Here is a 25,471-nt window from a genome sequence, read left to right as displayed (position 1 = left end):
ATTTATGAAAAAAAAAAAAAACAACAAAACATAAAGAAAATCAAGAAAACTCACTGCAAATTTGAGCAGGTGTCTGCACTGAATGAAAGCTGTCGCATAACTGACGCTTTCGTGCTTTACAGCTCAGCACGTGGTTGCCATTTGCCTGTTCGGGAACCGAAATTCTGTTCACAAACCGGGGTGTTTTTGTTTGGAAAATATGTTCAGGAACCGAATTGTTCGACAACCGAGGTTTCACTGTATTTTAATCGTCGTCACCCTCTTCAAAACTAACATTTCGTAGATGTTCTTTATTTATGAGTGGCCGGACGTTGTCATCACTTGAAATCTCTTGGACATCATTTGTATAATTCTCATTGCATACTTCGGTTGGTTTAGTTATCAAGAAGCCAGTAATAAGATCTTGCTTACCATTATGCTGCAATTTTTTTATTAAGTTCATAATACGGAACTAAACAAATATCCAATTGTTTCATGAATTTTCTGGAGTCCTCCATTGGGAGATCATTATCCATAAAATAACTTTCTTGCCAAGTTCAGTCCTTCTGATAATTTCTTTAAACTGAATTCTTTAACGGATTCATCCCAATCAGAATCTTCGGCAGACCTTTCCTCGCCATTTGGTTCGAATGTCATCTATTAATTGTACCAGTTCCTCCTCATTTAAATCTATTTCTCCATCAATTAATTCACTAATTTCATTTTCAACCATATCGAAAAAGCACTCAAAATGGCCATTACTATAAAAATATTTTTTTACATAAAAAAAGAACATTACATATTGTATGTAACTCACCAAAAAATAAAGTGCTCAGCTTGAGATTAGCACGCTTATGATTTTTAATCTGCTTTCCTGCAGAAAACGAAGACAGATTTTCAACAATAAATACTTTATACGGTAAACAATTTACATTCATGCGTGCTAAGGGGTATTTCCCTTAATATAAATTCGCTACTTATAACTACATGCGTGATATGGCAGATGCAAATTTAACAAAGATAAAATTTTATTTTTAAGTCGCGTATTGAAAAATATATGAAAAGATTAAGAGTTACTACAGTTTGTAGACCATCTTATATCAAAACCGTGTTGAACAAGGATTACTACAATTTGTAGACCGCATTATATCGAAACCACGTTGTATAAGTACCGCGTTATGTGAGGGTTACCTGTACTTGTTTAGAGAAAATGATTTCCACATTGATTCAAGTGGAAAGGCAAGTGCCTCATTTGCTCCCTCTGTGGACTCCCATGCATATATGCTTATACCATTGAAGACGCCTCACTTTGTTTGGTATATATAATGGCTGGCGACAAACAGCAAGCTGTGCTGGCTACTTGTCTCCTGCCATTATATACACATTTGTAAGTTAAAACATAATATCCTCATTCACTATGGATAAAAAAAAAGAATGATAGACAGTGCCTATGTAAAAAAAAATAGGTGATTACTTAATACTCTGGATTAGAGATAGATGTGGAAAGTTTTTCGCTTGGTTATGCTAAAAATTAAAGATGCCAAAAAATTATATTCTTGGTCTGGCTCTCACTAATGAGTCATCAATAAAGATCGAAACCAGTCTGGGTAGTGACCCTTTCCATAATGCATAGCATTATACATGTCTGTAAGGATATGTGCTATGCATTATGGGATACTAAGGCAATTGATGTGAAGTCATTAGTCTCTATATTCAAGTAGCCCAGTATTATGTGAAGTTATACTTCACATGCAAAGTTTGCTTATGTTTGGATAAAGGATGAAACTATGAATATAATTTCTTGGCATTTTTAATTTTTTGATTACTTGAGAAGAAACGTTTCAAATATTAAAATGATTTGAACGTGATGAATATTACTTGGTTAGAAGCTAAATTTCCTTTAATTCTTTATCCAAATATAGTCAAAGTTTGCACACGAAGTATCTTCACAATCAGGCAACTTTTACATAGACTGATGACTTGACATCAATCAATTGCCTCATAATTATCAAGTATCTCATAATTCAAAGAACTCTTCCTTTCAGAAGTGTATGTTATGCATTAACCACTATAATGGTTTGTATGTGTTTATGTCTATAATTACATAGATGCGAATTGTCCATTGAAGTCAGTATAACCTCTGAATATTATAGAAAAAATTATATGGATACAAAACATACATATTTGATCCGTGTGGCCGATTGGGTGGTTAAGGAAGAGTGACTACCAAGACTTATTTCAACCTTTGAGGTCTCATCATTAGGAGCCAGACCACTGCATAGTATTATAAGCACAGTACACTTCAGGGAAGTGTACTGTGCATTATGGGACACTGTGAGGCACTTGATGCAAAGTCATCAGCCTCTACATACAATAGCCTAGTTGTGAAGATAAAGTTTATTTGCTTACACTTGATTAAAACATTAAAGAATATAATTTCTTGGAAAGTATAATTTAAGTGGAACATCAGGCTACTATTTAATCAGCTGAAAACTTCACTCTTTTAAAACATTATTAGTCAACACATATTGGTCTTCCTCTGAGTCTGATTTCTGACCATTCCTTTGAAATACTTGCTTGTTGTCAATAACTACGGCAATATGTTATAGAGTAAATGGGTTTATTAACAAAGAAATATATGTTTACACATAATGATGTTTACATCCACAACTATCGGTGGAATTTTGGTCGAATAAAGCATTAATGACAGTAGATTGTGTGCTCGAAACGGGGGACCTTGTCTTTCAAGACAGGTTTCATAGTGCATGTGAAGGTTCTCTGTCATCTTGGAGAACAAAGTTTTGGGATATTTGCTGGACATATCATGTAATTTTATCCCTTAGTTCATCAAGGTTTGAAGGTGAATCATCGTGGAATACTCATTCCTTCAACATCTCCAAACGGAGGCATCAAGTGATGAGATCAGGAGAAACGTGAAGGGTATAGGAATTCTGGGAACCTTAAAACAAGCTTCCCGGAGAAATTTTCTGATCTGATAAATAGTCTCTAGAACCATGTGATCTGTGACAGGTTGCTCTGTCTTGTTGGAATAACTGTGCACTAAATGTTTTTTGCAAGACGCATCCTATGCAAATCCTTGGTGTATGGAACCAACACATTCTCGATGTAGCATTTGCTATTCAAGGTTACACCACCCTCTTCAATGAAGTATGCCTCAATTATGCCATGGTCAGAAACCACACACCATGCAGTGACCTTCTGACTATGAAGATGTTTCTCTTGGACAAATTCAGGTCTTGAGAAACAAAAAAATCTATAGGTTTATCTGTTTTTACATGACCACTTAGATGGAAATGTGCTTCGTTTGAAAACTAGGCATTATGGAGGAAGAATAGCTCTTCATAGACATTGGCCATCACATATGCACAGTATTCCTACTGTGCAGAAAATTCTGTTGCTGTTAAAGCTGATGAAACATGAAAGGTGGGTCAGTGTTTGACCTACCTATGAAAAAGCACCTAGCACTTTAAAGACTCTCTGTAGTGACTGCCTCAGTATCCCAAGTGTTACAGCTGTTCAGCATTGACTGCATTTCTGAGACTGTAACACTTGCACTGGCACATGCCTATGATTCTCATGTATGTTAACAGTTCATGCTCTCCTCAAATTTCCTTTACATTGCAGTAGAACGCTCCCAGTACAGAATCTCTTGATTAAGGCAATGATAACACTATTGTTTGGGACACACTTATGGAAGCGACAAACAAACTGCTCAGAAACATGTCCTGGGCTTGGACCATTTGCTCTGCCAACTCTGTATGAACGAAAATAATGCTCAACAGTAAATTTTTTTTTTTCTTCCAACATCAACATCATTACTACAGCTAAATGTAATGGTATAGACTCTGAGCGCTGTTCTATTAATGTGCATTTAGTCAAATGGCATATCTCATAGCACATGTATTGAGGGGGGGGCAGAGTTCAGTACTGTTTTTGTGCACCGTCCCTGTGTCTGCGTAAATGACTGTCGTCTTAAAAAGACCCAGTTGTGTCATAATTCTAAAAGAGAGAGAGAACCATTTTCTCCCATTATTTTTTGACAACACTCACATTTCCAGGCAAGATGAGATTTCTCCTCTTGGAATTACCTTGATGTCAAGCCTCTCCTGGCATAAAGACATCACAACCATTGCATCCACAGCTTCTAAAAACTGGGATTTCTCTTTTGTACAAGACATTGCGTCACCTCTGAACAGTTGTTAACCTTATCCAAATCACAAATCCACCCAGCTATTGAATACTGCTCTCACATTTGGAGTGGGAGCCCCCTAAGGGCTCCCTCAAAATGCTTGACTCAATAGAGAAGAGCAGTTAGATTGATTAATGACCCATCTCTTACCAACACTTCTCTTGCTTTCACACAGACGTTTGGTTTCTGCATTATGTGTATTCTATAAATATTTCCATGGCAAATGTTCATCTAAAATAGCATCAATAATTCCCCCACTTAGTATTAAGCCCATTGGAACATATGCAGCTTCTGCTTAACATCCCTTCACAGTACATCTTGAAACCCACAGAACAAGTTTCTTTTCCTCCTCCATCCCTGCTGATGCATTGTGGAACATTCTTTCCTCGGATGTGTTTCCCAAGGAATACAATATACAGGCTTTTAAATCAAATGTAAACAAGCTTCACCTTTCTTAACCCACTACCTATATATATGGTACTAATGTACTACAGGTTGATCAACTAACCTCTCATGTATGGCTCAACATAAATTAACTCTATTCATAGCATATTCTGATTAATAGTTATGTAATTCATAGACAGGATCAAACTTACTGTGTATATAAATTACATAAAGAACAATAAAGCATTTAATATAAAACACTCTTTGTGATCAGTATCTCAACACACAAGGAATCGACAGTTATGTGGAGTAAGAATGGAAAACATTGTCGCAATGTTTTCTTTCTGCTGCTTTCAAGCCAGTCCCATGATGCTATTGGGAACCCATGGGAAACTGTAAACATACTCATCAACACATCTGTAAACAAACATAGGCAAATGGTAATCAAGTGCACAGATCATTATGGGTGTAAAATGTGTATGTAATTAAAATTGAAACAGAAAAATTTGCCAACTTAGGAATAAAATAAAAAATATATTTGCATAAAAATTGCATATAGTGTACATATAAAATTACTCGAGTCTGTGCGGTTAGCCAAGTGGCTATGCACTTTGCAACCATACCTGGGAAAGCAGTGTCCTAGGTTCGATTCCCATCATTGACATGGGGGAGTTTAGGATCTTTCTCAGACATAGCCAAGTTAGCAGGTCATGGACAGCAAGGTTTTTCTCCCCAGTTTATCTGGAGGTTTTCCACCCACAAGCAGGCAAACTGACCCAATGAACACACGCATCTACAGACATGGGACACACCAGAAGGCATAGGACCAGCCACCTTATCCTCGGAACGGGTATGGCTTGAAAGGGTTTAGGATAGCTCCGTAACAGGCCAATAGGCCTAATACGAAAAAGGAAGAAGAAAATGACTAATTATTTGCATAAAGTGAATAGATGTACGTAGTTATATATTTATGTGGGAGATTAATTTCATCACCCAGTGTGAGACCACTGCCCTACTTATGAGGGTAGTCTGAAAAGTTCTCAGCCTAACAACGAAAAAAAACAATTATAATTTCAAAATTATTTTTATTTTTCAACATAATCTCCCTTAAGACTAACACATTTATTCCAGCGATGCTCCAGCACCATTATCCCATCCCTGTAGTAGTTCTCAGTAAGATTTGCAAAATACTCCTCTACAGCAGCTGCAATCACCTTTTGATTTGAAGAAAGACGCTGATCAGCCAGGAAGAGTTTCAGTTTTGGGAGGAGATAGAAGTCAGAGGGAGCCAAATCTGGGGAATAGGGTGGATGTTCTAACAATTCATAGTGCAGATCCCTTAATTTTTTCATTGCCAAAACACCTTTGTGAGCAGGTGCATTGTCCTGATGAAAGATGATTTTTTCTTCTGCAAGCCTGGTCTCACGAATTTTTTCTTCTAGTCTGGTTAAAAGATCGGAATAATATTTCCTGGTTATTGTTTTATCCTTTTCAAGATAATTAATAAGCAAAATGCCTTTAGCATCCCAAAACACCGATGCCATGACCTTTCCTGCTGATGTAATCGACTTTGTCTTCTTTGGTGCTGAACAACCGGTGTCTGTCCACTGTTTTGACTGCTGTTTGGATTCTGGTATGTAATGGTGAATCCAAGTCTCATCCAAAGTAATAAATCTATGCACAAAATCAGTTTTATTCTTGTTAAAACGCTCCAAGCACTGTTTAGAGAATTTCATGCAAGTATGTTTTTGCTGCTGTGAGTAAGCGTGGCACCCATCTTGCACAAAGCTTTTTCATTTGCAATCTTCATGCAAAATATATCTTACACATTCTTTTGAAATGCCTTTAGTCTCGGCAATTTCGCGCACTTTGGCTCGCCATTCACCCAGTTCCATACCATGCACTTGATCAATGATTTCTGGTGGTTAATCGCACGATACTCAGTCTTATCCATTTCAAGGGATACAGATAGCACTTTTGCTTCAGACAGCTGTATAAAACAAAGTACTTGATAGAACGACTTGCAATTTCACATGGATGCTTATGACAGATGTACCAACTTTAAAAAAAAAAAAAAAATCTTGTTGATAGTGTTGCCATCTATGGTCGAGGCCGAGAACTTTTCAGACCACCCTCGTTTGTTGATGTTGAGTAGGTGCTGCTGTTTCCATTGTTAGCTGATGTTATTAGATTTTTTCAGCAATGGGAATTGTTTCTGTACTTGCTCATGACTTATTTTTCACGGTATTAACAACACCACAAACACTTTTATCAACAGAGATGTTTTATTAATGCTTATATTTCACTGATTTTCAACTCGGCATCATCAGAGCACAACACACTTGTAAATGCGACAGTGAGTGAGTGAGTGAAACAATATAATTGCAAAAGACAATAGATCTAAAGTCCTATTTTTTGGCGTCCTCTAACGATAAAAAAAAAAAAAAAAAACAGCAGTTATCCAGGAGTTTTTCTTAGGATAACAGTCTCCCAAATTTTTGGCAAATTAATGCAACCATATTTGTTAAGGTTGGGAGAATTCTTCAATGCCATTGCTGACTCAAAAAATAATCTTTCAGATCTATAACGACTCCTAAATAGCACATTCGTTTTCTTTCCTCCATCTAATCTTGTGTGAAGAGGTGTCCAAAGCATGGTCTGCCAGTCCCGACTTGTCATAGTAATAGTAGCAAATGTATCTTTCATGTTCTTCCAGGCAGATGTTCACTGATCTTCCTGTTTGTCCATAATAGGCCAAGTCACGGTCGCACTGAACTTCATACACTCCTGGGTGTGCTAAAGGATGAAGTTTATCCTTAGGCGAGCAAATCAGAGTTGCCAGCTTGACATGAGGTTTGAAAGTGGTACGAAGGCTATGTTTCAAAAAATTTGGCTATTTTTTCCCGATGTACCTCTGACATAGGTAGAAAAGATAGCCAAAGTTTTGTTGAAACATGGCCTTCGCACCACTTTCAAACCTCATGTCAAGCTGGCAACTCTGATCCACTCACCTAAGGATGTGCTAAAGGGTGAAGTTTATCCTTAGGCGAGTGGATCAGAGTTGCCAGCTTGACATGAGGTTTGAAAGTGGTACGAAGGCTATGTTTCAAAAAATTTGGCTATTTTTTCCCGATGTACCTCTGACATAGGTAGAAAAGATAGCCAAAGTTTTGTTGAAACATGGCCTTCGCACCACTTTCAAACCTCGTGTCAAGCTGGCAACTCTGATCTGCTCGCCTAAGGATAAACTTCACCCTTTAGCACACCCAGGAGTGTATGAAGTTCAGTGCGACCATGACTTGGCCTATTATGGACAAACAGGAAGATCAGTGAACATCCGCCTGGAAGAACATGAAAGATACATTTGCTACTATTACTATGACAAGTCGGGACTGGCAGACCATGCTTTGGACACCCCTTCACACAGGATTAGATGGAGGAAAACGAATGTGCTATTTAGGAGTCGTTATAGATCTGAAAGATTATTTTTTGAGTCAGCAATGGCTTTGAAGAATTCTCCCAACCTTAACAAATATGGTTGCATTAATTTGCCAAAAATTTGGGAGACGGTTATCCTAAGAAAAACTCCTGGATAACTGCTTTTTTTTTTTTTTTATCGTTAAAGGGCGCCAAAAAATAGGACTTTAGATCTTTTGTCTTTTGCAATTATGTTGTTTCACTCACTCACTGTCGCATTTACAAGTGTGTTGTGCTCTGATGATGCTGAGTTGAAAATCAGCGAATAAGCGTTAATAAAACATCTTTGTTGATAAAAGTGTTTGTGATGTTGTTTAATACCGTGAAAAATAAGTCATGAATAACCATCAACACCTAAGCTTATCTGTTAGTTTGATGATTCTGTACTTGCTATGACTCCCATTCAGAGTATTTTAATATGTTGATATACTATTTTTCTACTTGTATATGGAAACTTGACTTCTACCATTTAATTTAGCTCCTGCTGATGATACCTCAAATTTGGGTTTGAAACTACCCTGAATAGTGATCTTTCCTGTAATGTGCATTGCAGTATACACATCTAAAATTAAGCGTAAACAATAAAAAGAAGTGTGCTATGTATTATGGGATACTGGGGCTTGATGGGAAGTAATATCTATCTACAAGGCCTGTTAAAAACAACAGTATAATGAATCATTGTGACTTTTCTAAGGTTCAACTTAATAATGATCAAAAATAACAAAACTCTTAACATAGTAGGCCAGCTCACAAAAATGCTTCAGGAATGCTGGAATAAATGTCTTCTAAATGTCCAAATTGGCAGGAATAAAAGAGGAAGTACTATATTGGTTTGTTCACCTGGAAGGTCCACTGTACCAGACTTGACAGTTCTCATCCAGTAATTGATTATATGCTTGTTAAGTGTCATTGAAATTAAAAATATTTGGATACTATTGAAGTAAGCATTAATTAATTGATTTATTTCATCCATATGACCATTTAGAACCATTCAAGAAAATTCTTGAAGGTGAATTATCCAAAGCTAACATCATATAATCTTTAAATATCTGCAGGAAAGTCGTGAGATAAATATTCTAGAGCATTACTGGTTATTTTTGAGATATGAACTTGAATTGCTTACAAAAGGATGGAGAATTCTGAACAGACTCTTTTGCATTTCTTAAGATTGCCTTTGAAACCAATTTATTGTTGGCCTTAAAGGACAGACAACCTGGACATTTTCATAAACTGTAGTTTCTTAAGTTGTCTTGCATGATATATTCTTAGCATTTTTGACTCTTGCTTGATCTAATATTAGAAATGGCTTTATCTAAAAGTTCTTTAATCTTAATAAAATCAGTTTTAGCTGAATCGCATCAGTCTGTCTCATGAGAGAAGATTAATTTTTCTTTGGATTCCACAACTACTGTAATATTGTCCTTGACAGATCTAGAAATGTCTCTAGATTTGTGTTTTTCAAGGAATGAAGGACTTTTCAGTAAAGAGAATTTTTTAACCTAGGAATTCTTTAATGACTTTTGTAGTTTTAAAGCACTTGTTTCATGACTAGAAAAATGACCAGTTGTAATTCAATGGTTCAAATGTTTGGTTATTACTATATGCTGAAGATGTCATTGTTTATAATTAATGTAATATGAGTGGTGATAAATATTACAAGCTAATATTATAGTCTGTCTTAATTCTGTGTGATATGTTATCTGTAATATACACAAATAAGTCTTGAGATGAAAAATGGTTTATAAAGTTACCAAGAATTTTGAACTTTATCAGACTAATACGACAGACTAATATTTTTGGTTTATAAAATAACTTAAAATTTTTACCAGTCCTTTTTGTCATGTGAATTACTAGTTAAGATATGAGATAAACAAGGTAAATACCAATAGGTATAACAGTGTGTGCTGTGTTTCCTAACATTTTCACTAATCATCTAATGAGGCAATTTTTTTTTTTTTTTTTTTTTTTTGTTGAGAAAGAAATGATCTTGGTGTAACATATTGGACATTTTGTTTACTTCAGGAGCAGGAGAAAGTGGAAAAAGTACAATTGTGAAGCAGATGAAGTAAGTAATTTAGTTTAAATTATGTTAATTTTTCTTGTCACTGAATTATATAATTGATTAATTATTAAAGAGTGACTGTCATTTTATGTAGTAACTAGCTGAATTTCTCAGTGCTTTAATAAAATCGAATTAAGCAGTATTATATATTTAAATATTATTGGAAGTTAATTTTGCACCACTTGGTTAGACTTTAATAAATTTAGTTTAATCCTTTATCGAAGTGTGAGCAAACAAAGTTTGCACCTGAATATATCTTCAGGACTGATAAGGAGGTATTGCACCACTAAGAGAAGGTGGTGCAATACCATGGCAACTCATAGCAAAGGTGGACCAAGCTCTCATCTCTCCTTGTGTCATTATCTCCCACCATGCAAAGCACATCTCCTTGCAGACATGTATACTGCTATGCATTAAGGGAAGGGCCACTACCCAGACCGGTTTCGACCTTTATTGAGGTCTCGTCAGTGGGAGGCAGGCCCAGCAGTGATGACACCAAGATAGAAGCAATGGAGACTGTGTGTAGAGGCTTAAGTGCTGTGATGACATCATATTGGAGGCTTAATGGATTGTATACAGCACTCAGAAAGGATTAACACAGAATTTAATACTTCCTATGTATTTTGTCTCAGTAAATGAGACATCTTCAGGGATTACAAAAAAACTAATGTAACATAAAAACAAAGAACAAACAATACTAAGCCCAACCACCTGGGTGACACTAAAGTCCTATCTAGGTGGAGTGCCCTCTAAGGGCTGTTGTAGATGGCCTGAAATGTAAAGTGGGACCTCTGGTGATAAGCATAGAATAGGCTCTCTTTTTTTGAATTTCCTGTGGTGGAGCATGGTGTTTTTTTTTCATGAGATCCTATGGGTTGTATCCAAGACATGGTCAGCCAGGCCTGATTGACCATAGTCAAGTTTGCAGATGTATGACTTATGTTCATCCAGGCCACTATCCTAATAATAAGTATTTGCTGGATTTCTGTTCAGGACAAGGACTAGTCATTACTAACACCATCTAACATAAAGAAGATATGCACAAGCTCATGCGAAGAAAAAACACAAGAAATAAGTGCCTGTGTAGTGCATTTGGAAGAACAAAGCTATGTTGTGTCTTTCAAGCTGTTGTGACAAGAAGAATCTTTATATGGCTTTTTTTTTTTTTCAATTGAAAAGGTGTTAGCTGATCTCATATGGAGGTAGCAGGTTTTTTTCTGCTGGAAACTTGGGTGTTTCATCCTGCATATAGACAAATCAGCCTTGAGTACACACCAATTTACAGACAAAAAAAAAATACTAGTGTTTGTGGTAGGCAGTAGATATAGATGGTAGTAGTGGAGTTTGCTGTATTGGTGCATTTAAGTGGTGGAGATGGAAAATTGTAGAGTAGGTGCCCTCCCTCAGTGAGTCTTTGGACTCCTTTTGAGGTGTCACACAATAAATAATAAGAAAAGTCTAATTGATTGTTATTGTTGATAGTGATATTTTCATGCTGGTTCAGGATACAAATGCACAGGATGTGAAAATTGGAAGTGAATCACTTAGTTTTAAGTATGATAAAACTGAAATCATATTGAAAACAACAATATGTAAAAAAGTTTAAAAATAATTAAAGTTGAGCAGATTTTAGAGGTCAACTGTAGACTCAGCTATACAAACATTATGGAAGAAATAATGAAACAATTTAAAAATAAACCATGGAGGCTCAGTGGCAAACTGTAGAGAAAACATTGATTCAACTAGGGAGTATTGTAGTTAAGTTGTCTACAAGGATAGGAAAATAAGAACACCATGGTGTACACAAGTTAAAGAATCAGTCCTGGAAAATAAGGAAGCATACTGAAATTCTTCGCAAATAAGTCATCAAATGCCCTAAAAGAAATAGAGGGGAAATGTAAGAGTGCTAAGCTATGTGTGAAAGTTGCCAAACAAAAAGTAATGGGATGACTTCAATAATAATATAGAAGGTAAATGTCAGGAAGGTGGCAAAATGTTCTAGAGGCTATTGAAGAAGTTAGAAATGGAGGAAAGAATACTGTAAAAGGAATCAAAAGTGACATGAAAACTGGAGATAAAAATATCCTAGATGCCTGGAGTAATTATTTTGAAAAACTGTTAAATGAAACAAGCAGTGACAGAACCTTAGTAGGAAATTCTCAATAGTAATACAAACAGAAGTATATATCTATACTTGAGGTAGAAAAAGCTGTTGAAAACTTAATGTGGAAAGGCAGCTGGAGTAGATGATATTCAGGCAGAAATGCCCAAATATAGAGGTACAAAAGTTTTGTTGTGGCTATACTTCATAATTCAGAGGACCTGGCCTGGTCAGAAGGTCAAATTCCAGATGTGTTTGGAGTAGAGCCCATAATTCCCATCTATAAGAAAGGAAATAAAACTGAATGCGAGAATTACAAAGGAATAGCTCTACTTAGTGTTCCAGGTAAGATTTATGTATTATTATTACGTGACACCTCTAGGGAGTCCAAGGACTCATCGTGGGAGGACACATTACTCTATTTCACTAAATACATTCCATCCTCTCCACTACTACCGTCAACACATCTATCGCCCATCATCACCAACAACAGTTTTTTTTTTTGTCTGTAAATTGCATGTGTTCTGAAGGCCGATTTGTCTGTATGCAGGATGAAAAACCCTGCTACCACTGTATGAGATCAGCTAACTCGCCTTCAACTGAAAAAGCCCATATAAGGATTCCCCTCGTCACAACGAGAATCGAACCCAGGTCTGGTCTTTTCCAATCGAAGGGCACAATGTTCCGCTATTCTTCTAATTGCGTTACAGCAGCTAATATTGTGAGTGGATGGTGTAATTTAGCATTTGTGTAAAATTGGTGACTTTTATCTGTTCTATTGTATTTTTCTAGAAAATTAGTGTTTTATAATATACTTTCATGTTTTTAGAGTATTTAGTCTCTTTATAACAAATTTTTCTTGTGATATTTTAATATTAAATACAGCTGGAAAATAGCATCAAAAATGTGAAAGAAACTGAATTCTAATGAAAACAGTGAAATAGTGAACAAAAAGGTTTTGTCCTCTAAAGATGATGTAGAAGAGGATATTGAAAATAATTTAACCTCTGAGATTGCTAAGTTAAAACAGATTATTAGACAGATGACAAGGGGACTACAGAAAGTAGAGTGGCATTTAGAGTAACATAAGAAGAATAAAAAAAAGTTCAGCAGCAAAATGGTAAACAAGCATGGAATCAGGTAAGTTAGTGTGTAATAACAAAAAGTTGTTAAGTAAAGTTGATTATAAAAAGGTTGATTATTGGGTATAGTGACTCTATCATAAAACATGCCTTTGGTGAGCGGATTATAACGTCAACTTTCCCCTGGAGCAAAAATTAAAAATATAATGCAAGCAATTCAAAAACAGAAAATAAAAGTAAACAAGATTGTAATTGTTGTAGGCACTAATCACTTAACTAGCAATAAGTTTAGAAGGAGAGGGGACATGAAAAAGTTGTTGGGAGAGACGAGTGAAGAGTGAGAAATTGAAAATAGTAAGTATATTACCTCGATATGATAAAAACGAATTCAGAAGGGCTATGATGGCAAATCATTCAATGCACAGGTTCTGTAGAAGGAATGGATGAGAGTTTTGGGATGTGTGGAGCGAGTTTTGACGGAAGGTTGGATTTGTAGAAGAGGGACAGTCTACAATTAAATGTATTTGGCATCAGGAGTCTTGAAAAATTATTAATTGATATAAGACTTAACAGAGAGTCAGGGAAACTGAATTCTGATGGGAGGAATCGTGGGAATCTCTGTGTAAGAGCGACAATGTTAGGTAACTGTGTTAATGATGCAATTATGATTATGAAGAGAGAATGATCCTGTGTTCATCTGAACTGGATGAACACAGAAATCATTACACATCAAGCATGTGTAATGATTTCTGCATAAATAAGGAACTAGATAAGAACAGACTGCAAGTTGTCAAATTGCATCATGCAGAAAACAGACAAGTATATGCAAAAGAGCATGTAGGTAATTTATTTTGCCAGAGTTTATTGCCTCAGTTGATATATTGGACCTCATATTGTAGGTATTAGTGAGACCTGGCTATCAGAAGCAGACATACTAACTGGCATTAAGTGCAAAGAGTATGGTATTTTTAGGAAAGATAGTCAGGAAAGTATGGGGAATGCTGCTAATGATATCAGATGACTTGAATCCAGTTAGTTGATACCTATGACTGCAATACTAATAACAGTTTTTCATGTGGCAGTGTTTTGAAGCCATCTGGTGCGAGGTGAAGTCTAACAAGATTAAATACATTGTGGAGTGTTGCTACAGACATTGTGGAGCTGTTGCTAGTGGCAATGAAATGCATGACTGAATAAACAGGATGAGTCTGTGAAAAGAGTAATCACCTGGTGAACACTCCATCTGGAACATATTAAGAAGTCTCAGAAACAAAAACAAATCTCTTCCCCCACTCAAATCAGACATGGGACAGTACACACGGACGCAGAAAAAGCCGAAGAAATAGCAAAGAACCTAGAAAAACAGTGCAGCCCTACATACAACAACTTGGACTTCAAGCATGTCTATAAAATCCACCTCCATGTCAGACATGCACTGAAAGTCACCGATACCTGCAACAACATACCTCGAAACACCTCCCCAGCAGAAATCTATGAAGTTCTAAAGAAGCTAAAGAATAAAAAAAGCCCCTAGCCCAGATGGCATATCAAATAGAATAATTAAACTGCTGCCCCGAAGAGCTGTCATATATCTCACCACCATAATCATCGCCATGTTCTGATTTAACTATTTCCCAGCTATTGGAAAGTCGCAGATGTGGTCCCAGTGCATAAACCAGGTAAAGATCCACACCTGCCTGAAAGCTATCGACCCATCAGCCAAATCTCAAACTTAGGCAAAATTGCCGAAAAAATCATTCTCTAAACTCCAAGCCTCAGTAAATGAGTTAAATATCATTCCTAAGGAACAATTTGGCTTTAGACAACATCACAGTGCTACTCAACAAATTCATAGGATAATTGAGTACATCACCACCGGTTACAATTGGCACCAGCACACTGGAGCAGTCTTCCTTGACATAGCGAAAGCTTTTGACAAGATATGGTACTTGAGATTACTACACAAACTCATTTCAGCAGGCATACCATCAAGAATTGTCCACCTGATTAAATCTTACCTCCAGGACAGACACATACAAGTCAAAATAAATGGTACAGTTTCAAGTCAGCGACGGATCTCTACGGGAGTTCCCCAAGGTTCCCTACTGGCAATCTTATTCTCGATATATATGGCAGACATCCCACACAACCCAATGTCAGCCATCTTAGCACTTTATGCGGATGACACAGCAGTACTTGCCAGATCTCTACGACCACATCTTTTCACTAAAAAACTACAAGAAAACCTGCTACAACTAGAACAGTGGTTCTCCAAATGGAGATTACAAGTGAATCACCAAAAAAGTGTAGCGATACTTTTCACCAGAAGAATGGTAACTCCCATGGGGGACCTTTATCTATTCAACACCAAAATCCCCTGGCAAACAGAAACAAAATATCTTGGAGTAATTCTGGACAAAAGATTAACATTCAACCCACACATCAAAGCCTTATGCACAAAGGCATCTAAAACCATTGCACAACTTTACCCTCTAATAAATAGAAAAAGCAAACTAAATACCAGAATCAAAGTGCTCCTCTACCCGCTGACGATCCGCCCCATGATGACATATGCATCTCCAGCCTGGAGCCACACATCCAACATCCTCAGCCTACAGAGAGTGCAAAATAGGTGTTTGCACATGATATTGGATGCACCGTGCTTTGTAAGGAACGTACAACTGCATAGAGATATAAACATCCCTTACATCTACTCCTTCCTACTAACTACAGCAGAAAAATTCTCCTCAAAGATCTCTACACACCCCCAACGATCTAGTTAAACAGGCAGCAAACTATGAAGAAACTGACCTCTTCAAATACAAGAGGCCAAAAGCCATCCTAAATACTTGCAACAATGACTAATCTCCGTGCCCCCCCCCCAAGGCGAGCTCTCGGCTCATAAATTTTTCCTTTAATTCATCCTCCCTATCAGACAACGGGGAATAAAAGCATCTTGCTTCACCCTTCTGGCCACTGATGTTAGTTATGTAAGAGTAATCATAATAGGGGACTATAATTATCTGAACATTGAATGGGTGGGTAGCTATGAAATCACATGAAAAGAATGAAACTGAATTTATTGAGCTGTTCTGAGACAACTTCCTGAAGTATCAGAAGAAACTCATTGTCAAAGAGCATTAGATCTGATTATAGGGTAAGAGAAGATTTCAGTTAAAGATGTGACTATTCTGCCTCTTTGGTGACAGTGATCATGCGGTACTCCCCTAGTGGCCAAGTTTATGAATATTCCATTCAGAAAATGTTACATGCTGAACTACAAAGTGGAAATTGACTACCTGTGGGGTATGCTGGGTTCTGTACCATGGTATCAGTTGTTGAATGTGAAGGATATCGACAGTGCATGGGAGGTGTTTAAAAAAATACTTAAATGATGTGATATCAGAATGCTTCCCTAGAGTTCAAAGAATAAATAGAATAGGAGTGAATCTAATGTGTAATCTAATTAACTTGAGATTCATAACAAAAAGATGATATGGAAGGAATACTGTGAGCATAAGGATAATGTCTGTTATGAAAATTATAAGCAGCAGGCTAGAATAGTCACAACTGTTCTACAGAAAGCAAAGTCTGAGTATGAAAAGAAACTGGTTCCGTGTGCTTAAAGACAACCCACAAGAATTCTATCGATATGTTGCAAGTAAAAGAAAGAATGAATATCAAAGAATAACTCTTCTAAATGCAGATGGCATGAGGGTTACAGATGCAGAAGAGGTTGTTCAACTAATGAGTGCCCATTCTGTTAAAGGCTATCAACCTGGTGTACACGACATTGAGTTCACTGCTACCTCTTCACTCAATAAAGAAACTCAGGTGTTTGAGGACAAGGTATTAGAGCTGTTGCAAAAACTGAATAAGAATTCTACAATAGGAACTGATGGGATATCAGCATGGATGCTAAAAGAGTGTTCAGCTGAACTTGCTATTCGCTTGCCTGGGCTATATAATTTGCATCTTAGAATAGGGAAGATTCCACATGTGTGCAAAGAATGTATGGTAATCCCATAGCATAAGGGTGGCACAAAGACAGACAGTACTGAAAAGTACTGGTGAAGATTTTTGGATGAGTTGGTCAGGATTTGCATTCAGAAATGGGTTGACAGTGAATCTCTAGTTTGCAATGAACAGCATGGGTTTACTAAAGGAAGGTCATGTTTTAGCAACTTCCTTACATTCTATAATAATGTTATCACTGAGTTAGACAAGCAGAATGGGTACATGATTTTGCTGAGGCTTTTGACAGAATACATTATGAAAGACTGTTGCATAAATTGGAGATAATGGGATTCGATTATAAGCTATTGGCTTGAATAAGAGGATGTCTTATTGACAGATACCAAAAAGCAGTATATGGGGAATGTGAGTCTGCTAGATTGAAGGTTACCAGTGGCATACCTCAAGTCCATTGTTATTCATTCTATACATTGACATTGGGAAGGATTTGACATGTGATATACAGCTATTTACTGATGATGCAAAGATAGGTAGGGTAATCAGGATTGCTGTTGATATGCAGTACTTGTAGAATGGTTTCAAAGGCTCGAATTGTGGGCATATGAAATTGGCTGTCATTTCAATGTTAATAAATGTAAGGTCTGCATTTTTGGTGTGACTAGATATCCTATGTCGTATTATATTGGTGGGATTATGTCTGAAGAAACTGATAAGGCTAGGGATCTTGGAGTTTTAGTAGACAAGAAGTTGATGTTCAAGGGTCATACAGCAAAAATTGTAAATACAACTCTGAGAATAGTGGCAATGCTGAACTGAACCTTTACATGTAAAGATAAGGAAGTCATTCTACCTCTTTACGGTGCCTTGATAAGACCTCACCTGGACTAATGCAAGTCTAGTCTCCTGATTTCTGTGGAGATTCTGATTCAGTGGAGAGTGTGTCAAAAATTATATTAGGATGGTGGAATACTGATTATGAAGACAGATTGAGAAATTGTAGGTTGCACACATTAGCAAACAGGAGAAAGAGGGGGTGATATGATTGAAACTGAAAACGTTTTTAAAGAGTTATACAGAATTTCAGTAGATGAAAATTTTTATGGAGGATGGGGAAAGGATGTTAGGACATCCATGGAAGTTGAGAATGAATGCTGTCAAGAAGGGGGTTAGGGCTAGATTTTTCTCTCAGTAGTGCATGATTGGAATGGATTGCCTGTGGATGTTGTGCAAAGATTGTGAATGAATTCAAGAACAGGTATGATAGCTAATATGAATAGTATATCCTCCCTCGATGAGCTCCTGACTCTCTGGAGGTCTCTTTTAATAATATAATTTTAAAACAATATAAGAAAATTTAGTAAATTCTAAAATAGTAATAAATGCATAATGACTTAAGATTGGTATCTAAAATTCTGATAGCATCCTATGCAGCTGTAATGTAATGTACATAATATGTGCTGAAAGATATAATTATGAATATTTTGAACATACAAAACTCGAATAGGTATGTTAATATGATATTGCTAACATTTTATTTCAGAATTATCCATGAATCTGGCTATTCAAAAGATGAATGCTTACAGTATCGGCCAGTTGTTCATAGTAACACAATTCAGAGTTTAATGGCCATTATTCGTGCCATGGGACAGCTTAAGATAGACTTTGCTGATTCATCTAGAACAGTGAGTAATCACAAAAAAAAATTAAATTTATCAGTAAATGTATCAGAAATTTATCAGTAAATCTTACACGAAACACTTAACAGAGAAATTCCTCTGTAATTCTCACATTCAGCTTTATTCCCTTTTTCTTATAGGGTACTGTGAGATTTCTATCCAGTCATCAGGAATTCGACCTACTGACTAGGCCTTCTGAATTATGTAGTGTAGCCACTGTAAAACTTTTATACCTCCCATAAAGCATTTCTGGTCAAATATCATCTACTCCAGCTGCCTTTCCGTATTTCAAGTTTTTGACAGCTTTTTCTATCTCAAGTATTGATGTGTATTCCTCTTGAAAATTTTCTAGTATGGTTCTGTCACACCTTGGTTTATTTAAGTCTTAGTAGTTACTTCAGACATCTAGGATATCCTTTTCCTCACTTTTCACGTCACCTTTATCATCTTTGATTCTTTTTACAGTATGCTTTCCTCCATTTCTAACTTCTTCAATAGCCTCCAGAGCATTTTGCTGCTTTCCTGATATTTATTTTCTATACTCTTACCAAAGTCTTACCATGACTTTTGTTTAGCTACTTTTACGCATTGCTTAGCTCTCTTACATTTTTCTCTGTATTCTTTTAGGGCATCTGTTAACTTATTTGCTAGGAACTTTTGGTATTCTTTCTTCGTTTCCAGGACTGCTTCTGTAACTTGTGTTCACCATAGTGTTCCTATTTTTCTATCCTTGCAGATAACTTCACTACATATTTCCCTAGCTGAATCAATCAGAGTTTGCCACTGATACGCCTAGGTTTGGTTCGTGTTTTCAGTCTGTTTCATTTTTTCTTCAATAGTGTTTGTATAGTTGAGTCCACAGTTTACCTGTAAAAGCAGCTCAACTTTAATTCTTTTGAAAACTTTCTTACATACTGTTCTTTTCAATGTGATATCCATTTTTATTCTGATTAGTACCAAGTAATAATCACTTCCAGTTTCAAATCATCTGTGCACTTGTATCCTGAACCAGCATGAAGATATCACTATCAGTCATGACATAGTCAATGAGGCTTTTTATTTCTAGTCTTCTCTCCATGTGACCTTGTGTACATCTTTATGTTGAAACATGGAGTTAGTAATGATTAGTCTGTGTCCTGAGCAGAAGTCCACTGAGTACTTATCATTATTATTAGCTTTGCCCTTTTCTCCAAATTTTCCCAAAATGTTCCTGTATGCCTGGTGGGACTCATTTTGTACTTTGCTGTTCTGATCTCCAAGGGCCATTTTTTCTTATTTCCATTGTTAGCTGCTTCTTCTTATTACTCAAAAAATTCCTCCACTTCTTCCTTAGAAGAACCTTCTGTTGGACCATAGACACAAATAAGTTTCATTGTTCATTTCCCCATTTTGAAGTTTGACCACATATCTACTTAAAACTGCTTTCCAGTCAAGAAGTTTATTTTCATGTTCGGTGTTAAATGCTATTGTTATTCTTTACTTTCTTTGTTCATTTTGGCCTGAATATAACATCCTGTACTTATTATTTAGCAAAATCTCTCCTGTTTTTTCTTTTGTTTCAGTAATGCCAGTTTGTCCCAATCGATCTTCTGCAAGCTCGATTTCTTTTCCATTAATACTCCTTATATTGATGGGATGGATGTTTGTAAAAGCTTTCACTGGTTGAGCCTGTATAGTTCCTTGTGCTTTATAAGGCTTATTTTTTTTTTTTTCTTCAAATGTGATCTGCCCAAATAGAATTTAGAATGTATGCCAAGAAACTTATTCATGTTTCAGTAATTTTTATTGACAAAATAATTTCAACTGATATAATTCCACATTGGCTGGATGGACTTAATATTTAGGTGATATTGATTTTGTAATGTTTCCACCCATAGTGAGGGTAGATGACATTAAGCAAAAGTAAAACCTCTTCTTGTTGGAAATCTTCTGTTTAGAAGAGTAGAAAATGAATTCCAGGCACATAAAAATGCGTGAAAAAAAATTTTGAGAAAAGTGCAAAGCTAATAATAGTGTCTCCTGAATTTCTCTTCAGAACATAAGACATCGTTATTGGCACCATACTCCAACATGAAGATGTGCATAAATTCATGTGGAGACAATGCAAGAAATAAGGATTTCTTGTTGATGTTGATTGTCATGGTTCAGGATCAAGATTTTACAGAAAACTTTAAATAGGAAGTGATTATCATTTAGTTTTGAGCAGATAAAAATAAATTCTATATCAGGAAAAAAAAATGTACACAAGTTTTTAAAAAGAAACAAAGTTGAGCAGCATTTAGATGTAAACTTGTAGACTCAAGTATACCAGTATGGTATTAGTGGAGGAAAAACTGGAGCGTTTGAAAACAAGAACCAAACATTTAAGACCATAACAAAATTTGAAGAAATTGTTGAATAATTTAACCAGGGAATCATGTGGTGTTGTTTGTCCACAAGTAAATTCTCCTTCAAATAATTTATTCGTATTTCATATCCCTTAAGTACTCTTGTATCCCAAACCAGGTTACTGTCTACAATAACGGTATCAGTAACACCCTTCTCATTTCTTATATGGTTTCTTTGATCTCTTTTTCACAGTATTACAACACTAACCCAACAAATTGTAAAAAGATGTTTATTAACTGGCTTATATTTTGTTAGATTTCAAACTATCATCTTAAAGTACATCTACATTGTTATAATGCATAAGTGATAAGTATAGGTAACAGTTCAAATTGTAACAGACAAAAGACCTAAAGTCACAATTTGTCTCTCTCTCTCTCTCTCTCTTTCTGTTGTATATATAGCAATTTTTTTTTTTTTTTTAAAACTGTCTGGTTGATCTTCCTTTTCCAAAAAGTTTGGTATATATTTATTCAGCTGTTCTTGCTGAAGTTGGCCAAGCATTTCATAGTCGTTGCTTACTCTAAAAGTAGTCTTTCTGACTTGTAATAACTTCTGTTCTAGCACACTGGTTTCCTTTCAATGATGGGATGTCCAAAGCATTGTCTTCCTGTCTGTGTATGGTAAGTCATGTTACTGTCACAGGGCACTTCATTTGTTCCAGGATGTCATAGAAGATGGAGTTTTTCTTTAATGATTGAATCAGAGTTGCCAAGTTGAATATGGTGTGAAGATTATATTTCTTTAGTACTTTTAGTTGTCTTTTCAGATATACTCTGTCTATAGAAGTTGTCATTATAAGTCTATTTTTTAGTCTGCTACAGCTATGAAATATCACCTAACCTCAACAAGTATGGCTGCAATCTGCCAGAAATTTGGAACATTCATCTTAAGATCAACTTCAAATATAATAATAAAACTGTATAACATTATAGGGGTACCCAATTAGTACTCTGGGTCTCTTGTCCATTACAGTATGAATTATTTTGTATACTTTTTGTCACTGATGATTGTAACAGGTAGTTATGCTCCGAAGATACTGGTTTGACATCCAGCAAAATATAAGCCAGTTAATAAACATCTTTTTATAATTTATTATTTTGGTTGTAATACCATCCGACACCTAAGCGTGTTGATAAGGTCCAGGTGAAGGTATGTGGGTTTTTGTTATAGAAATTCATCAAAATTTTATCCAAACATTTCTATATATCCAGAATTTATTTTCTGCTCTGCAGTTTAGGTTTTCATGAAGAACTTGCTTTTCCTTTATTAGCTACCCTTTCTCTAATGATTCATACTCATATACCTTCTAATCTTCTCTTGGTTTGTAGAGACAGATAAGTCTCACTTTCAAAATGGGAAAGTGAACATCTTATAAATTCAAAATTGAATTTTATTTGTTCCCATAATCCCACTTGTTGTATTCTTTCTCTTTCCCTGTGCATTTCAAGTGTATTTCTCAAAATGCATAAATGCCTATTTATTGTGTCTCTTCATAGGCAGCTTATTCTGGTATATTTGCTGGTTGGATTTTATTCAAATTTGTTATTTTAAATTCTTTACAAAAATTTGTCAAGTCATCTTCATTTTGCTTTATTTTAACTGTTTGCAGGGGTAAAATGAGTCATCAACATTAGTTATTGTAATAAAAATCTAAAAGAATTTAGATTTTGAGATGCAAACAAAATACTTATGGGGGGGGGGGCTTAAAGTTTGGTTTCTTATTCAGTGCATTTTGATTGATAAAATAGTTAAGTGTTGTTACTAATTCTATACTTGATTATAAAATTTAATGAAATTCAGTAATAAGCAACTCCTTAAAATTTTGTGAAATCATTTCAATTTTGGTTTCATCCAGACCATTTAATGCATATCAATGTATACTTCAAAAAGGAAGTATGCTCTGTGTTATGGGATTCTAAAACAATTGATGTGAAGTCACTAGACGGTATACAAGTAGCCTAGTCATAAAGATACTTCACACTCGAACTTTTTTTTTTCTTATACTTGAATATAACAATAATAAGAATTGATTAAAACAAGAATATAATTTGTATATTATAATTCAGACCATTTATAGTGACAAATTATGATGTGTCACTGTAATAATGTAAATTTGTTGCAGACATTGTAGTTATTGCAAAAACAAAAAATTGTTCATGTTGAAAGTTATATTTGGTCTTTATTAACTATAATTAATGTTAAAGATACCAAGCTATTTTAAACCTGGTTTTACTCCATTTCCCAAGTAAGCAAACAGACAAACAAGTCAAGTTTGCGCCTGCAAGTGTAGCTGATCCTGCATGTAGTGCAAGACCAAGGCAACTCATGGTAAAAGTAGAATAAACTCTGATCATTAATCTTAATATTTACCCTTAATGCAGAGCACATCTCCTGGAGGAGATGTATGATGCTTTGCATTAAAGGCAAGGGGCCACTACCCAGACTGGTTTCAACCTGAGGTATCATCAGTGGGAGCCAGGCTAGAAATACCAAGATTTTTTTATTATTATTATTATTATTTCGGGCGACTCCAGGAGTCCTTAGATTCATCGAGGGAGGCCCTAAACATCATGTCCACACAACTATGCGATTACATTCTCACAGTATCTATCATACCTTGTCTTGAACTCGTTTACTGTCATAGCACCCACAACAGACTCTGGCAGCTTATTCCACTCATTTACCACTCTAAAAGTAAAGAACCCAGCTCTAACACCCCTGCTAACCACACTCTTGCCCAGCTTCCATAGGTGTCCCCTAGTTCTCCCACCACCAGTCCTGATCTCAAAAATATCCTCTGAATTAATCCTATAGAATCCCTTTAGCAATTTGAATGTCTCAATCATATCTCCCCTCCTCCGCCTATCAACTAGTTTCTGCAACCCACAAATCTTCAACCTGTTCTCATATGGTTCATTCCATAGACCTGTTATCATCTTAGTCACTTGCCTCTGGATCCTCTCCACCTCCTTCCCATCAAGAAGGAACCGAGGTGACCACATCTGGTAATACCACATTTTAGTAATACAGAGCTTATAAGTATTTTACCAGAACAAGTTACCATAAGGTGTTTTAATCTTTTTAAATAAAAATCTCAGGAAGAGATATAAATGTAGAAAGTATTTTACCTTGGGCACATCTCCTCCAGAAGATGTGCTTTGCATTAAGGGTAAATATTAAGATTAGTGATCAGAGCTTATTCTACTTTTACTATGAGTTGCCTTGGTCTTGCACTACATGCAAGGTCAGCTAGACTTGCAACACTTGCAGGTGCAAACTTGACTTGTTTGTCTCTTTGCTTACTTGGAAAATGGAGTAACACCAGGTTTAAAATAGCTTGGTATCTTTAACATTTATTATATACTCAAGGTAAAATACTTTCTATAACTATAATTAACACAACAGATATTTGGATTATAAGACCATAGGTTTAATACATATATGTACAAATTTGTCGACTAGTTTTGCTAGCAAAACTGACTAGCTTTGTCAAGACTAAACTGTGAAAAAAACTAATAAATGCAAAAAAAAAAAAAAAACCCGAAGGAATGCAGTAACGGTTAGACAACAAAATTGGAAGGCACCGCGTAATATGGTATGCATGAAGCGATATACTTCAGTCATTATTATAAATACACGTTACATAGTTTTTGGCATACTGTAGTTCCACTTAACTTAATGAGTTAATAAGATTTTTCCATATATCGTTTAATATTACTCCTTGGTTTCTATTAAGGTTATTTCCTGTTCGTAGGACCACTGCAGATTCTTTAAATATTCGACATCTGTAATCTTCCCCCACGTATGGCATTGAGCTGTTATCCCAATCTATACCGTGGTTTGAAGTTGAGAAGTGATGCGCCAAACCTGAGGTGTCTATTCTGTTATGATTAACGTCTCCGACATGTTCCTTCTGTCTAATTTCTAAGCTTCTCGAAGTTTGGCCTGTGTATGATAGTCCACATGTACAAGGTATGCTGTAAACACCTGCATATTTGAAAAAAGGTCCACTATCTTTAGGGGATCTTAAAAACTGTCTAGTGGTAGCAGTCAGTTTAAACACCATTCTGATGTTATAAGATTTTAAAATTCTTGTTATTTTATTGGAGACTAAATCAACATAGGGTATGACAATGG

The 25,471-nt window shown here is 35.8% G+C and overlaps 1 protein-coding gene across 1 annotated transcript in view; it reads left to right on the top strand.

The window, feature by feature from the left end:
- Positions 1-25,471, top strand: part of Galphai (G protein alpha i subunit) — a 167,096-nt gene that overhangs the window by 66,312 nt on the left and 75,313 nt on the right. Inside the window, exons 2-3 of the mRNA XM_090415818.1 lie at positions 10,073-10,115; positions 18,811-18,952. Coding sequence (XP_090271944.1) covers positions 10,073-10,115; positions 18,811-18,952 — 185 coding nt within the window. The remainder of the gene's footprint in view (positions 1-10,072; positions 10,116-18,810; positions 18,953-25,471) is intronic.

The sequence above is a fragment of the Typopeltis vanoorti genome, chromosome 3, assembly GCF_054136105.1.
Source record: "Typopeltis vanoorti isolate ZY-2024b chromosome 3, IOZ_Tvanoo_1.0, whole genome shotgun sequence".
In the NCBI taxonomy this organism is placed as follows: Eukaryota; Metazoa; Arthropoda; class Arachnida; order Uropygi; family Thelyphonidae; genus Typopeltis; species Typopeltis vanoorti.
This window is presented reverse-complemented; position numbering and strand designations above follow the sequence as displayed.